The sequence below is a fragment of the Phocoena phocoena genome, chromosome 15 (genome assembly GCF_963924675.1).
Source record: "Phocoena phocoena chromosome 15, mPhoPho1.1, whole genome shotgun sequence".
Lineage (NCBI taxonomy): Eukaryota > Metazoa > Chordata > Mammalia > Artiodactyla > Phocoenidae > Phocoena > Phocoena phocoena.
This window is the reverse complement of record NC_089233.1, coordinates 45977101-45992725: the sequence shown is the minus strand read 5'-3', so window position 1 is coordinate 45992725 and position 15625 is coordinate 45977101. Positions and strand designations below refer to the sequence as shown.

Below are 15625 nucleotides of genomic sequence, written 5' to 3'. Positions count from 1 at the left end.
CCTACGTTGCAGGTGCGGACCCTGAGGAACAGAAACGCACTGTGCTCACACAGTTGGCAGTTTACAGGGGGGAGATGCAGAGTCTGGTAGGTCTGACTCCAAGACCTCTTCTCTTTCCCTTGTTCCAGGGTTTCTCTCAAACCAGTTCCCATGCCTCTTTGAATCCTTGAACTAGTATGCAGACTTTATGATGTAAATAATGGTTTTACCCTGGACAAACAGCCAGCCGGTGAAACCACTTTCTGAAGATTGCAAAGGCCTAGATAAGAATACAAACGACTCCTGGGTGCTGTGCAGCCTTAGTGGGATTTCAGAAGCAGCTTATGTTCCCTCACTAACAGTTCTAGCTCAGTGTATCGTCAGATTTTTCTGCATTACAGACAACCCCCAAACCCAATGGCTGACAGCAAATAGCATTTATTTTCTGGTTCACGGTTCTGAGGGCTGACTGTGGTTTAACTGATGGAGGCCAGGCTTGGTCTGGCCATGCTGGATTGCAGGCTTCTACTGGGGCCCAGTTTCTTCCACCTGTCTCATTCCAGGTGCCAGTTTGAAAGGGCGGGGCCTACCTGAGGGCATTCTTTTTATGCCAGCAAGAGCTTTTAAAGCCTCTTTTCTGCTCACATCCTATTGGCCAAAGCAAGTCACAAGGCCAAACCAGACACCATTCGGGCAGAGAAATACACTCCACCCATGGGGACAGGCTCTGCAAAGCCAGATGGCAAAGGGTCTAGCAAAGAATAGTGTAGAACTGGGGATGCTGATCCGATCCAGCACACTCAGAAACTCAACTGTCACAAAGAGACACAGCGGTCTAATGGTGTCATTACTGCTCACATCAGACGAAGCTTTGCCCTCCGTCTCAACACGGAAATTTTCAGAGCTTTTCACTTGGTATCTTTTGGAATGTCTTTGAAAATGACCTTCAGTGTGAGGTCCTCTACTGGACTTTAATTATATCAAATAATGTATTTTTGATCACAGAAATCACATCAAGTGTTTTCTTTTTAGTTACAGTTTTAGGCCCTAAGATTGCACTCATCTCTGCCTCACTCAGCAAAGGAGTGGCTGCCACTGTAAATGCCATAAAACCGTAGAGAAGAGTTTCCACCAACTGGTCCATCCCTATATAGGAAAACTCCACATGCTAACACTGAGACACTAGTTGAGACAGACCTCAGATTGTCGACGGCTGCAACCAGCGTCTGTCTCTGCATTCAGACATGAGAGGAGAGATTGTCCACACTGAGTATTCCTCATCCTGGAGTTGGTCACTGAGAAGCTTTTCAGAGGAGTTCCTGGAATGATGGCAGTTTACACAGGCCTTCAGGGAATTCAACCAGTCATTGAGGAGTAAAAGCCAGTAATCAAGGGCTTTGGGGACTAACTCATCTTCTTCCATATTTGGTGATCGGAGTTAACACTGCTGGGAGCTGTGCTGACAGTCTTCAGCGTGGCTCCTTCAGGAGAATCTTGCACCTGACTGTGCAGGTGGGGGCATAAAAGCAGCTTCTGGGGACATAAGTAGTTTCATGCCTGCGAGTCAGTGACAGCAAAGCTTAGAGACCCTGTGTGCTGATGTGTTCCTGAAAGAAGTCCTCTGCTCTGCCTGCTCGAGGGTGACAGAAGCCCAAGAGGTGTTTATCGGACCTAAAGCCAGGGGGACCTAGTTTTCATTCTCCTCAGCCATGCCTTTAGGTTGTACCAAGGTCCCATGTGTAGGGGGTTTGGCCAGCAGGCTCCAGAAAGCAGCACAGGATTAATTCACTTCCTGCCCTCCAGTGCAAGGGCTGATTTTTTCCTAGGCCTCAGGTGGCATAAAATCACTGCAGGATGTGAGGGAGCCTCACAGGACACTGGATATGTCCCGTGTTCCTATTGTTAACACACCGTCTTATTGGGCACCTATTTTGCTCTGAGCACTGAAGGTGGAAAAATGAATAAGATAAGGGTTCTGCCTCATGGAACTGCTATTCCAATGGGGTAGATGCGTGGTGGCCAAGCACGTGGGACAGATCATGTCAGATTGTGACAACGGCAGTGGAAGTGCTCTGCAAGCCAAAATGAGGGGTTTGGACTTTGGTCATAAGTGTGGAGGAAGTCCCTAGGGGCTCCTCGTATGGACATGAGATCATCACTGGCCACCAGGTCCATGCCCCATAGATGCCACCAGTTCAAAAAGTAGAAACTGCATTTTCATCTCTCAGTTGATCCCAGTATAAATCTTTTCTACTCAAATGCGATGTCCTCAATGAACTCCCTCGATTAGCCCTGTAGGAAAAATGTTCTTTTAAAAAATTTTACAAAAATTCTTTTCCAGGTGATTCTGTGAGATCTTTCGTCTCCTTTTTCAAGAGACTTATTCAGGGGTAGTGGGAACAGCTTGCGTAGAGTAGAATTTGTTTCATGAGCCATCTCTCAGGTCATTATTATAATTCCTTAGGCAGAAGATGATTTTAAAAACACCCTTAGAAATAGACCCTGGTGCTCGTAAGTTTGAGAAGCTGATGAAGCTTGCATAGATGGTAAGCTTGTGTCTCATAAAAATGCGGCTCGTTCAGACCTGCTTTGCAGAGCAAAGACAGCTTGAAAGGAAAACTTCATGTTTCAGAATTTTTTTAAAGAGGTGAAAGCAACAGTAGCTCAAGTCTGGGGCTGAATATAGTAGAATTTATGGAGTATCACTTGCTATGGCACACAATGTCAAGTGAAATGAAAGAGTGGGTGTGAGGAGATTAAAATAAGTATAGAATTTTCCTTTGTTGTGACCAGTCCTATAGGTCCTGCTAGGAAAATTAGTACTAAGTTGAATAAAATAAAGGAAGGGGTAAGGCGCCGTTGGGAAAGGCATAATGTCACAGAAGTTCTGTTGTGAGCCAGTGAGCTTCAAATGTACGGGTTCTAATTGTGTCTGGAATGATGGTACCTACATGTTGAGGAATAACTGCATCATGAGAACCATCAGCTTTTCTGTGGCCCTCCTTGGGCCCCACTCATGCTCTGCAATGAAGACATTAAATGCTAGACTGAGTGCTGCCCTGTGAGAAAGGGCAGAACGTCAGTGGCCCCTGGTCTATTGGGTGTGGTCCTCATAGGAAGCTCTGTACTTGGGCATCAAGCTTTCTGACCACAGGGGCCTGCAGTTTGATTTCCTTTCTTTGGAATTTGAAACAGTGTTGCATTGGGACTGGAGTCTTTGAAGGAGAGGGGTTGTGGTAATGTGCATCCATTCTGCGGAGATGTGGGGAAGAACAGAATGCCAGGCCCTGGGCTAGAGTGTGGATGGATGGCGGGAAGTCAGTAGACCCAGGCTTTGGGGCTGGCCCTGCCCTTGCTTGAGTGCCCTTATAATCATTTGTTTGCTTCTATAAAATGAAAGGTTACATACATCTGGAAGGGAGTTTTGAGGATTTGGGCTATTTTATATGGAAGCCAGAGTTGGCAGGGCTCCTAAGAATAGCCTAGGCTCGCACCCCATGCCCATCCATAGCCATAGGCAGTATCATTGCTTCCTCTTCAAGTGGATGCTGGTCCAGATCACATTTATCACATTAGTGAGTGATAATAAGTTCATTAAAGGCAGTACAACACAGACTATACTTTGCATACCTCTTGCAAAGTATTTAATATTCAAATTAATCATCCTTGATCATCCCCTCCCTCAATACACTAAGTCATTTAGAAGCCAACTCATCTTCATTCTTCTCCTTTTTCTCTTCTTTGGGTTGTTGTGAAGATTACGTAGTGTTTACATGCGTTTTTTTTAGAGTGACTTCTACATAATAATTGTTTGATAAATGTTAATAGCAGCAGCAACAATTTACTATTTTTCAAGATTTCTGTCTAGTGTGGCAGCTTTTCACGCCAATGTGAGCCTAGCTCTGTGACCCCTACAGCCCCACAAAGTCAAGTATGATTGTGCTTTCATGCTGATGAGTAGCGAGCTCCCCAACTCTTTCCCCCACATCCTTAAGTAACTTGTAAAACATTCTCTACCGTGCATGTGCCAGAGGTGACAATTAGAAAAGTTTAGAGAAAGAGTGCTATCCAGTTAAGACGTGGCACCTCTTTTTCTCAAGTTCATGGATGGGTGTTGACGGCTGTCATAGTTTGGGTTTCCCCAAAAGCAGATTCAGAGGTCAGGGTTTGGGGGCAAGTAGTGAATTTGGGAGGTCCTTTCAGGAAAGGGAGTGGGGAAAGAGAGACAAGGAAAGGAAGAAGCCAACAGAGTGCTTTGCTGAGCATTGTTGCTGTGGACCACTGGAGCATCGACCCACTGGGCAACTTGCAGCCTGCACCTCAGCCTTCCTGGGGGCACGTGAGCTGGGACACGTACCCACCATCTCACTAATCATGGGTTAAAGGATGCTCGCGGTGGCCTTGATTCCCTGACACTTCGCACCTACTCCACAGGTGGGCAGTGAGAACCCACAGTAAAAAGTCAGCAGGTGCCAGAGGTTGTAAGTTGAGCCAGGATGCAAGGATGGCACGCGTGCCACAGTGACGTATGTAGGGCCCGGTCAGCATCTACGGCAATCCAGCTTATTAATATTCCATATTGTGTATATATACGCATATAACAAAGCCTGCCGAATTATGTTTATATACACGTATAACAAAGCCTGCCCTTTCAAACAACAGCTAAGACCCCACCATGTTGAAGACGGGCTGCGAAAGCCTCGCTCTTGCCTGCTGTGTGCCCTTTTGCTCTCCTGAGGGAAGCCAGTGGCACCCTCTTTAGCGTTCTGCTGCCATGCTCACTGCAGTAACAGAGGCCAGTGTCACTCTCATTACCTCACCTGTTTTATCTCTTGTGAAACTCAGCCTTTAGCCAGAATCGTCTGAGTGGCTGCTCCGGCAATTGCTTAACGGTGAGCCTCCTTCACCTCATTTCGCTCAAGTAATTTGATTCCATCATACCATCAGAATTGCTTTTATGGGTTGGAAGGAGGCCTGGGGGAGGGGGTTGATGGGAAGCTGTTTTGAGATTTAAAAAAATAAGTAAATTCATTGCCCTGTACTTCCCCATGCCCACCACATTCTCCATCTGCATCCCTCTCCCTCTCTTTCGCGTGCAGGACAGGGGTGTGTGTGTTAGGGGAGGTGGGTGAGGAATGTTCTGAGCAAAACATAACTCATCTCACATTTCATCTCCTTTTACCTGGGCTTATAAAGTGTATTGTTTCATGTCCATTTGGTCCCCACACCAGAACTCATGTGCTAAGATCGAAAAAGACTGTGGCTATCCTCTCTGAAACATCAAAGTGTAATTTTGCATTGACAGTCAATGTTGACAATCCCAGTTCAACTGATGTTAACGTTTTAATAAACCCACTGATACGTGATCCCCATCATTTAGGACAGAGATTTTCATCAATGCTGAAAATCCCACGTTTAATAATCGCATGAGGGCTTCTCTGGTGGCGCAGTGGTTGAGAGTCTGCCTGCCGATGCAGGGGACACGGGTTCGTGCCCCGGTCCGGGAAGATCCCACATGCCACGGAGCGGCTGGGCCCACACCAGAACTCATGTGCTAAGATCGAAAAAGACTGTGGCTATCCTCTCTGAAATATCAAAGTGTAATTTTGCATTGATAGTCAATGTTGACAATCCCAGTTCAACTGATGTTAACGTTTTAATAAACCCACTGATACGTGATCCCCATCATTTAGGACAGAGATTTTCATCAATGCTGAAAATCCCATGTTTAATAATCGCATGAGGGCTTCTCTGGTGGCGCAGTGGTTGAGAGTCTGCCTGCCGATGCAGGGGACACGGGTTCGTGCCCCGGTCCGGGAAGATCCCACATGCCGCGGAGCGGCTGGGCCCGTGAGCCATGGCCGCTGAGCCTGCGCGTCCGGAGCCTGTACTCTGTGACAGGAGAGGCCACAACAGTGAGAAGCCCGCGTACCGCAAAGAATTAAAAATTGCATGATATTTTTATTTTACTTGAGTTTGTATGTAAATAGAAAAAATTAAATCAGCACGCTTTCCTCATTAAAGACTTGATGGGGAGGGAGGGCTTAAAAGTGGACATGAATTTAGTGTGCAGAGTTCCAGAGAGTTTTAACTGTTGCTTCTTATTTCTGGATGATTTTCAATAGAAAATGTTTGAGTTTTGCAACAAGGGAACAATGTTTGTTTCCACATAGGAGCCTATAGACAAAGTTAAAGATATTGGGGAATTATCAACAAGAGCAAAATGGAAAAAAAAATGAAAGCTAGAGAGGAAAACCATCTAGGGCAAGGTCAAAACCAGATTCACTCTCACTGTGTTGAAAACATTCCCGGTTTTCCCCAATTCCAACAAATAATTCAGTGGTCGGGTAGAACCTTCAGTGAGTCTTCATTGCTGTATCTTTCTGCAACTTGATGAAAAGTGAAATATTGGGTAATAACGTAGTAAGAAAAAATGTCTAAAGTGGTATTTGATGTACCATGGATGAAAAGCATTGCAAACTCGCTGTTTCACTTTTTCCCCTCTTTTGTTTTGTCCCCCCCTTCTCCCTCTTTTGCTTTGATGTTCTGTTGACAGAATTTGTCCCCTCATGGTTTAAGTACTCACTGCTTTTTAGAGAGAAAACAGGTGAGTCATGAAACGTGTCTGAGCTTCTAGCTATAAAAGGTATTGATTAGCCTAAAGCTATCCTTAATGGCTTTAAATGTGGTCAGGAAAATACATATCCTGACACGTTAACTGACTAGAAAGATAAATACATAATTTTAAACTTTCTTACGTTTCTGTTGGGAGTGTACATTGCTACAGCTGCTTTGGAAAACTGGCAGAATCTACCAGAGTTAAGCATCTGGATAACCTCTGGACCCGTAGCCCCAACTCCTGGGTGTACTGTCGACAGAAACAAGTGCTTGTGTTCACCAAGTGGCATGTATGAGAATGTTCATGGCAGCTTTATTCACAATAGCCCCAAACTGGAAGTAACCCAGTTGTCCATCAACGCTAGAATGGGTAAATTGTGGAACATTCATTCATGCAATGGAATACAACGCTACAACGAAAAAGAATGAGCTTCTGCTCTGTGTGTGGATGTAGCATGGATATATGGGTACACGGGTAAATCAGGCAGGAATAATATTGAACAAAATATAGACAGTGCACATTGTCCATGTATATGAAGTGGAAAGACGGACAAAACTAATCTATGATAATAGTGGAGGGAATAGCAGTTTCTTCAGGGGATAGATATGGACCTGGGACAAGGTAGCTTTCTGGGGTGTTGGAAATGTTTTATATCTTGATTTGGGAATGGTTATATATATACATATGTGTGTGTATGTAAAAATTTAGCAAGCAATTTAAATACAGAAGTGAATTTTTAAAAATCTTGTATAAATTGTGTAAGTCGGCTTCACCATTGACAACAAGTTAATTTTAATAATCTATCCTAATGAATGAGGAACTAAGCAGATTCGGAGTGACAGAAGCAGATTCTGTGCACACCTGGGCGCGTGTGTGCACTCACGCACACACACACACAAACTCTGCACGCTTGGCCCTGAATTATTAATGGCTGGTTCGGCCTCATTGACCCTCATACTTGGAAGAGATTTTGTATGTCATCTAATTGAATGATTCATCTGAAGCTTGTCTGCAACCTTCCCTTTGGGTGGCCATTCTGCTTTTGTGAACAAAAGTCCCCTGGTGACCAGAATACGGTCGAGACCTTCTGAGGCAGGCCTTGCTGTCATCAGGAGCCCATCCCTGGGCAAAAATCTGCCCTTGTCTATTCGCTGGCCTTGCTCGTAACCCTTGGGGTCTTGCAGTTAAGTGGACAAAGGATCGTGCTGTTGCTGTTTACCCTGAACATCACACTTTATGTTGTATACGTATACTGCTGAAAAGCAAGTATGTTTTCAGGGATATTTATCTTGATATTTACCTCCCCTTTTAATTAATGACATCACATCTTCCCACCAGGAGTTGTGTTTTCTCAAATGCCTCTTCTCAGTAGTTTTCCCTCAGGGATGAAATAGGGTAATGTGGATACGTCATTCTGCTTGGACGTCTCAGAATCCCTTGGCCCTCCCCATACTCTAGGGCTAAACACCCTTGTCTTCCCAGTAATTAGCCTTTCCTGCTGTCCATACAAAGGCTCACGAGTCCACGGTCCATTCATTCAACAAATTCATTGATCATCCTCTATGTGCCGGCAATGTTTTAGGGATACAGTGATAAGTAAAAACAGGTGTGGCATCTGTCTCCTTAGGGTTTTCGCTCTATGAAGAATTATTAATCAAACATTTACATAAATCAGTGTCAAATTGCAACTGTGGTGTGTGCTGTGAGGAAAAGGTACGTGGTGTTACGAAAGCATAAGACGGGTAGTCATCTGTATCGGAGGAGCCCTCCTTGTTGGAGTGTTGGCTGAGCAGAGGGCAAACGTTAAAATAAGCTGGGGAAAAGAGGACAGAAATATCATTTCAGGAAGAGGAAACCGCATGAGCAAGGCCTTACGGTAGGAAGGTGAAAAGGAACATGCCACATTCAGAGGACAGAAAAGGCCAGTATGACTGGAATGAGAAAGCAAAGAGTAAGACAGCATGAGAGAAAAGAGTCAGACCCCTTAGGGGAGAAATGTTAGCATTAATTTGGGGAGTGGCTTGAGGACAGAGCAGACTTCAAATGCTTGTAAAGGACGTTCCTTGGAAAGTAGCTGAACAAACTAAAGAGAACAGGTTTTCAGAGAGTAGCTTTGGAATGGAAATACTACATCCAGGTCCAGGGTGTGGTCTGGGGAGGAGGGAAGGTGGGAGTTGCTGTCAAAAACGACCAGGTCAGGGAACTGGCAGGCCACGTGCTGGGTGGGTCATCTTCCTGCATGCTGAAACTGCCCAAGGTTATAGCAGTCCTTGAGGTGGAGATGAAAACGATAACTCAGTGCCAGAGGTTTGGATGAATGTGGGCAAGTGACCAAAAGATCACACATAATTGAGAAGAGACCACAGTTGCCATGGTTCTGGGAGAACTTTTATAATTTCTCTGTGGGGAATTATTCCTTCTAAAGGTTAGTGCGGATGGCCATTGCAACTGAGTGATTATGGTTTTATTAGTTTTATACAGCCCCATAATTTTACTATTTAAATACTTCTTAAACATATCAAAAAGTTGGAGAAGATTGTCATGGGAAGAGAATAACTAGGGAAAGCTAAGACACAAATCTAGAAAGGCTCCCGGGGTATATAATGCCAAGCTAAGGTGCTAAAGTTTACTCTGTAGGAGCTGGACAGTCGGCCAAGGCTGCCATTGTTTTGTGTAAGGTGGTGGTAACTATACTTCAGGAAGAATCACCTGAAAGTGGTGTGCTGGATAGATGGGAGAACGGGAGAAGACTGAGGGGCACAGTTACAAGTCACCTGCTGTTGTCGGGCTGAGAGCTGATCCGACCTCGGATAAGATCAATGGGAAAAGAAGGAAAGAACAGGGTGGTGTAAGATCCTTCAGAGGAATGCTGCCTGTAGGACCCGGTTACCAGCAGGGGAAGCAGCGAGATATTGCACTGACTGGGGAGGAGGTAAAGCCAGAACCAGAAAGTCAGGAAGGATTTCCTTTTGTGGAGGAATACGCATTGCATTTCTGGTTCTGGAGCCTGTCAAGGGGAGGCATCTGGGTGATTACAAATATTGGTGTTAAACTCAGGGAAAAGGTGGACTGAAAAGCCTCCTCTGGGTAATCCCTAACCACACATGCCCATCCTGGCTGCCTTCTTTTTCTTTGCAGCCCACAAGGACTCCTGCTTTCTCCCCATCTACTTTCCCTCACCCTCACCTTTTCCATCAGTTCCTTGCTGCTCATAGCTTGCTTCTGAAGACAATGTCTCCTCAGCTTCCCACGTATAGTTCCCTCCCCCAGACATTCTATCTTTTCCTAGAAAGCCTCCCTCAGTGCTCTTCATCTATGTCCCCACATCCCTAAATGCCTTTGTCCTGCTGTGTTGCGGTTGCCTCTTATTTCCTCCCCCCAGACTTTGGGCTTTAAAGACAGGGACTCATTAAAAGTGTGTCCGTCTATCTGTCTGTACGTATATACACGTACGTGTATATGTATGTATACCTACTCTTTTCTAGTTAAATAGTAATTTGTTTAATGAATTAGCTAATTAACAGGTTTTTCTAACTTTAAGAGTTACATTTTGAAGCCTTAATTTAAGGAAGGGATGAAACAATGCAAAACAAACCCATAATCCCAAATGTCATAGATGAATTTGCAAATTTGAGAACTTATGTGCGTTTTTCACATGACAGCGGTTCTCTCTCATATGACAGTGATCACGTGGGGCTTGGCCCTGCTTTATTTTGTCCCCTTTCCTAATATACTCCCTAACAAAGCATGTAGAAACCTAATTAGAAAGGCAACATTTATTTTTGGAAGTGGGGACGAACAACTCCTCTCTCTTACTTCTCTCTCACATTTTCTCAAAGTCCACTGAGATTTAAACCATTACTGTGAACTACTGGAATATGTATTTGCCTTCCAGTAGAACTGGGTCTTTTAAATCTCTAATCTCCCCATTTCAACAACACCTCTCTCTTCGTCTGCATGAACAATGTCACGGGAGCCTCCCTGATAAGATGATGTCCTCATGGACATATTGGTGGATGATGCTTAAAGCATCAGCTCAGACATCTGAGTTTAGGATGTTGGGAATGGCAGACATTTAATGGATGCTCCTAGAAAAAGGAGCCAGGGGAGGTCAAATAGGTACGAGGAGACACAGAAGAAGGCAGTGTTGAAAAATCTAGGAGGAGAATCTGCAAATCTATAGAGACAAAGTAGATTAGTAGTTGACAGGGACTGGGGGGAGGGGAGATTGGGAAATAACTGTTAATGGGTACAGATTTTCTTTTTCGAACAGTGAAAATATTCTGAAATTAGTGGTGATGATTGCACAAATTTGTGGACACATTAAAAACCACTAAATTGTACACTTTAAAACAATTTAAAAATCTTTTTTAAAAAGTTCAAGGGGGAAGACGTATTGAAATACAAAAAACTAGTTCAACACATTTAATACCAAAGAAGATGAAGAATGATTGAAAGTCTATGGGCCTTCTTGATTAGGAAGCCAGTGGTGAGCTTGAAGAGAGTAGTTTCAACAGAACAGTCACTCCCATCTCTTCTTCTTTCTGCCCCATAAATAAGTAACTTACAAGGTTATTCTTTCACATATTTTTATCTCTGTTGGCAGAATGTCTGATGATTCTGCGAGTTCTCGAATGTGCTTGGTTTATGTACGCTAAAGGATGCATTTTAGAAACTCTGATTATGTGTGCTCATGTTCACTGATGTATTATAAGTGCATCATTCTTCCTGCCCTTCTAAAACCAAACCTGTACTACAAAATCAGGTCGTTTCATATTGTCTTCATGTGAAACATCATTTCCAATGGCTCTAAATGGAACAGGCATCGCCTTCCTTGAATTCGCACAATAGCTTTCAGTGGTATGGCTATGTGACTGGTTGTTCGCTGTGTCTTGTGCCAGCTCACTGATGGAGTGACCCTGGCTCAGCCACATGTAGTCTCTGACCCACGTTTACTTGATTTGTAAACTGAGGGTAATAAACATTAATCTGACACCTCATATGAGAAAATTATATGAAAATGTTGTGGAAGGTATTAAGCAACCGTAAATATATTTTAATAGACATCGTGCAACTGAAGAGACAGTTAGTCCTTTATTGCCTTTTAGCTCTAGACGGGCATAGGACCAGCCCCCGTAATGCCTTGTATATAGGATCACAGGCTTCATATACTGTGACGCGCAGTGTAGAGTGTATACATTACTGAGGTCTCCCTCGCTCAGTACTAATTGGTTGAAATGAATACTGTTTAAATGAGAAAAACCCAGTATCACACCATGATTGACTTCCCTATTGCCTTTGCCTTTTTTAAAAAATTTGTTTTATTCTGTTCTTCACTTAGGTTTTCCAAACGAGCCTGCTGCAGTCATTGCCCTCAGCACCATTAAGGAATGGCTGGCCAAGAATCAGCACCAGGTAGGAGAAAAACACAATCAGTGAGCATACAAGATGCTGGAATTCGATTATCAGTTTCGAAAAGGCAGATACATTTATTCCATAAATATCAAGTTGACCTAGTCATTGAGCCAAAGCTAGCTGATGCTGCTTCATTTGGGTTCCGTGGGTGATTGAATACTTTCCTGTAATTAATTGACTGAAGGGATTATGTTGATTGGTTTCAGTGGCGAAGATGGGCAAAATGATCAGATTCATTTAGCCATGATCTCATTTTTATGTCTTTAGATAATATGGATTTGTGTGTAAAGGAGAGAACAGGGTGGATTTCGTTAAGATTAGAAGAATTCAGGGATCATCTGGTGCTATTTTCCTTAAAGAGTGAAGTTATCTTTGTTGACAGGGGATTCCTGGTGTTTGGTAATTTTTTCAGTAATCTAAGATCTCTTTATTTATAACTAATCACTTCTATAAAGTGACTTCTGAGTGTGCTGTTGGATAATTGATAGCTAAATCGTCATGATCAGGATTTTTATGAAACTAAAGTCTTCCATCAAAGTGTTCAGCATGCCTCCGATTCTGCTTATTTAATAAGAGCTTTGGGATATATGTAGTGATGAACAGGAGACTTAAGTAAACAAGGCAATTCAATAAGTAGAGGTGCTGTGGAGGCTTAAATTTCAGAGGTTTAGCAATTAACATGTTATTACAGCAAATAGGTTTCACAGAACACACAATGTTGTGCGTTTTTCTTCCGATTTTGGTTTTCTCCTCATACTCACATGAGTGCTGTAAAGAATTTTGTTCCATTTATGATGGCCCATGAATATAGCTTTCTCCTCGGTAGGAGATGGATTATTTGGAAATGTTTAGATAATGGAAAGAGACTATGGGAGTTTCCTAATGAGAGATAGCTCTTGGTGCTCTTGTGTGTTTAAAGAAACAGCAGCATCATTTTTGCTAATTACTGTAATTTCAACATTTTTTAAAAGAGACACGAACATTGTTAATTTCAAGTAGAAGTAAAGACCGCACGGCTAAACATACTTTGGTGCTTGCTGTTTCTTTTCCTCTTACTTTAAAAGGTATGCCTATGACAACTTCAATTTAGAGAATAACTTTAGTAACCTCTAAGATGCAGAAAAAAGTAACTAAAATAGCCAGTTTACAAAACATTTCTTCGACATGTATTATTTTATTTTCACAACAATCTTACAGACCATCTAGGATAGGTATTGCCGTCATTATCCTCATCTAGAATCAAAAGGTTAAGTGACAAGCTCAAGACTTTGGAGTCTCAGAACCAAGAGTCGGACCTGCCTCTCCCTGGAATGCCCCTGAGGCCAGGGAGAGATGTTCAGTCCCTTTGAAAACGGGTAATCTTCAGTATATCTCTCGAGTCGTAGTAAAGGCTCCTGGACCATCTGCTTGGCAAAAATGTAGTGTTTCAAAGTTAAACACTAACAAGTGAGCTGGTATATTGGTATAACTTTATCATTTCCACTAAAATAATAACCCGAGGATATTTCCCACTGTTGGAAGTTCCCATGTGCCATCTTGGCGTGTGATGGGAGTACACATAACTACACAAAACATCAAGGGGTTGATGACGAAGAGCAAATGTGTTGGTCACATTTACAGCTCATTGACAAATTCGACTGACAGATTGTCTCTAAACTATTCAGAAAGTTATCTTTCCTAGAGGTTTGTTAGCTTAGTGTTTCCTACTTAACGTTTTTTTTACTCTGATCTCCTTACTAGCCTACTCTGTCTTTGAGTCCTTTCTTTTGCTTTCATATTCTTTTCTTGCTCATGTCTTCGTTTCATTGTAGTAAATCTAGATAATTTGGATTGAGAAACACAACTTAGTTTTTGCCATTGCAGCTTTAATCATAGCCTGTGCTAATTCTCTTTTCAATGCGCATTGGCTAAATGAATTTGAACAAGTCAGGTTTTGCCTGATAACTGAATTATAAGTGGTGGGACATAGATAAAAGCTATACAAATGGACTCTCCAGCAATATGTGGTTGTATTTTTTGCTCTGTTAACAAACAAACTAGGTTAAGGACTTATTCAGTTGTCTCTTCATTGCGGTGTGCTTCTGGCATCTTGATTGTTTAAGCTATGTATTCACTAGTTCACTCATTTGATGAAAATTTATTAAATCCCACGAAGCCTCAGACACTTTTCTAATACTAGGGACAGAGCAGTGAAAAACAAAATCTTTTCCTTATGATGTTCACAGTCTGGGAAAAGAGAAATATAAATGAAACAAATAAATAAAATAGCTCAAAGAATACAAAGTAAAATGAGGTAATTGAGGAGTGAGTTTTTGGGGGATGTGGTTTTAGAGAATGTAGAGATTGCTCTGAGGACAGAATCCTGGAACAAAGCTTTGGACGCAGGGAAGGAGCAAGCCGAGGCACACAAAGGTCTTGAGGGAAGGACATTCCACACAGAGGGAAGACAAGAGGCAACCCTGAGGGGAGAATGAGTTTACTGTTTGCAAGAGGGTAAGAGGGAGAGTGTGGATGGAGCACAGGGATGAACGGACAGCAGGAGACAAATTTGGACAAATGGTCAGGGGTCAGATCATAGAGTGTTGTGGTTTCATGGAGAGACCTTGATTTTTATTCTCAGTCTTTTGATGGGAAACCATTGAGGGTTTGGAGCAGGGAGGTAGCACGATCAGATTCGCCTTTAAAATGACTAAATTCTGGTTGCTCCTTGGAGAATGAACTTAAAAGACGTCAGAGTAGAAAAGGGAAGACTAATTAAGGGGCTCCTACAGTAAATCCAGGCAAGGGACCAGTGTTCTTGGGAATACAGGGACGGTGGTAAAGGAGGCAACAGCATCAGGTTTAGAAAATATTTTCTCTGAACAATAGTTGATTTGATTCGATCTCATGACACAAATCACACATTACCACAGCAGTAGAGTCCTGACTGGGGCACTTGGGCCCAGTGGACGGGACTGGGAAAAACACATTCTGTTCGTCCACCATCTACTTGTTTCATTTGCCCAAAGTCTGAGCTGTGAGCGTGCTGTTGTCACCACGTGTTTAAGGGGACTCGGGGACTTGAGGGAGCCCAGCTGAACAAATAGTACAGTTGGCTCTGACTACATTGACGCTAACGGAAGAGATGGAGCAGAGCTTTAATTAAAAAAAAAAAAAAAAAAAGCAAAGAAAAGGGAAGGAGAATCCTCAAGAAGATATTATTATTAGGGCACATCAGTGACCTTCCAGAACTAAAAAAATATAATGACTTCTGGTTGAAAAAATTGAAAAACAAAAGAGAATATTCACTACTGAGAATTGAATCATTGCTCTGTGAAGACCAGAGAGATGAATTAAACACAGAACAGAAATTCAAAGAAATGGCAATCATGACTGCAGAGATAAGGTATGAGGCAGAGAGACCCAGGGATCAGACGTGCGGGTGGGGCGAGCAGTGGAGATTACCTGCTGGCATTTTGGGCTAAATTAAGAACACGTGAGTTCAGAAAATCAGGAGAAAAGAATATCAGAGTTGGCTATAAAAAAAAAAAATTGACAGCATGTGGTATGATAACGTTTCCCAAAGCTCCCAGTTTTCTCAAGCAGAAACCTTACTAAAGAGACAAGTGAGCA

At 42.9% G+C, this 15625-nt stretch overlaps 1 protein-coding gene across 1 annotated transcript in view; it reads left to right on the top strand.

The window, feature by feature from the left end:
- MACROD2 (mono-ADP ribosylhydrolase 2) overlaps positions 1-15625 on the top strand; it is a 1967591-nt gene that overhangs the window by 1437415 nt on the left and 514551 nt on the right. Inside the window, exon 8 of the mRNA XM_065893095.1 lies at positions 11940-12013. Within this exon, the coding sequence (XP_065749167.1) occupies positions 11940-12013 (74 nt within the window). The remainder of the gene's footprint in view (positions 1-11939; positions 12014-15625) is intronic.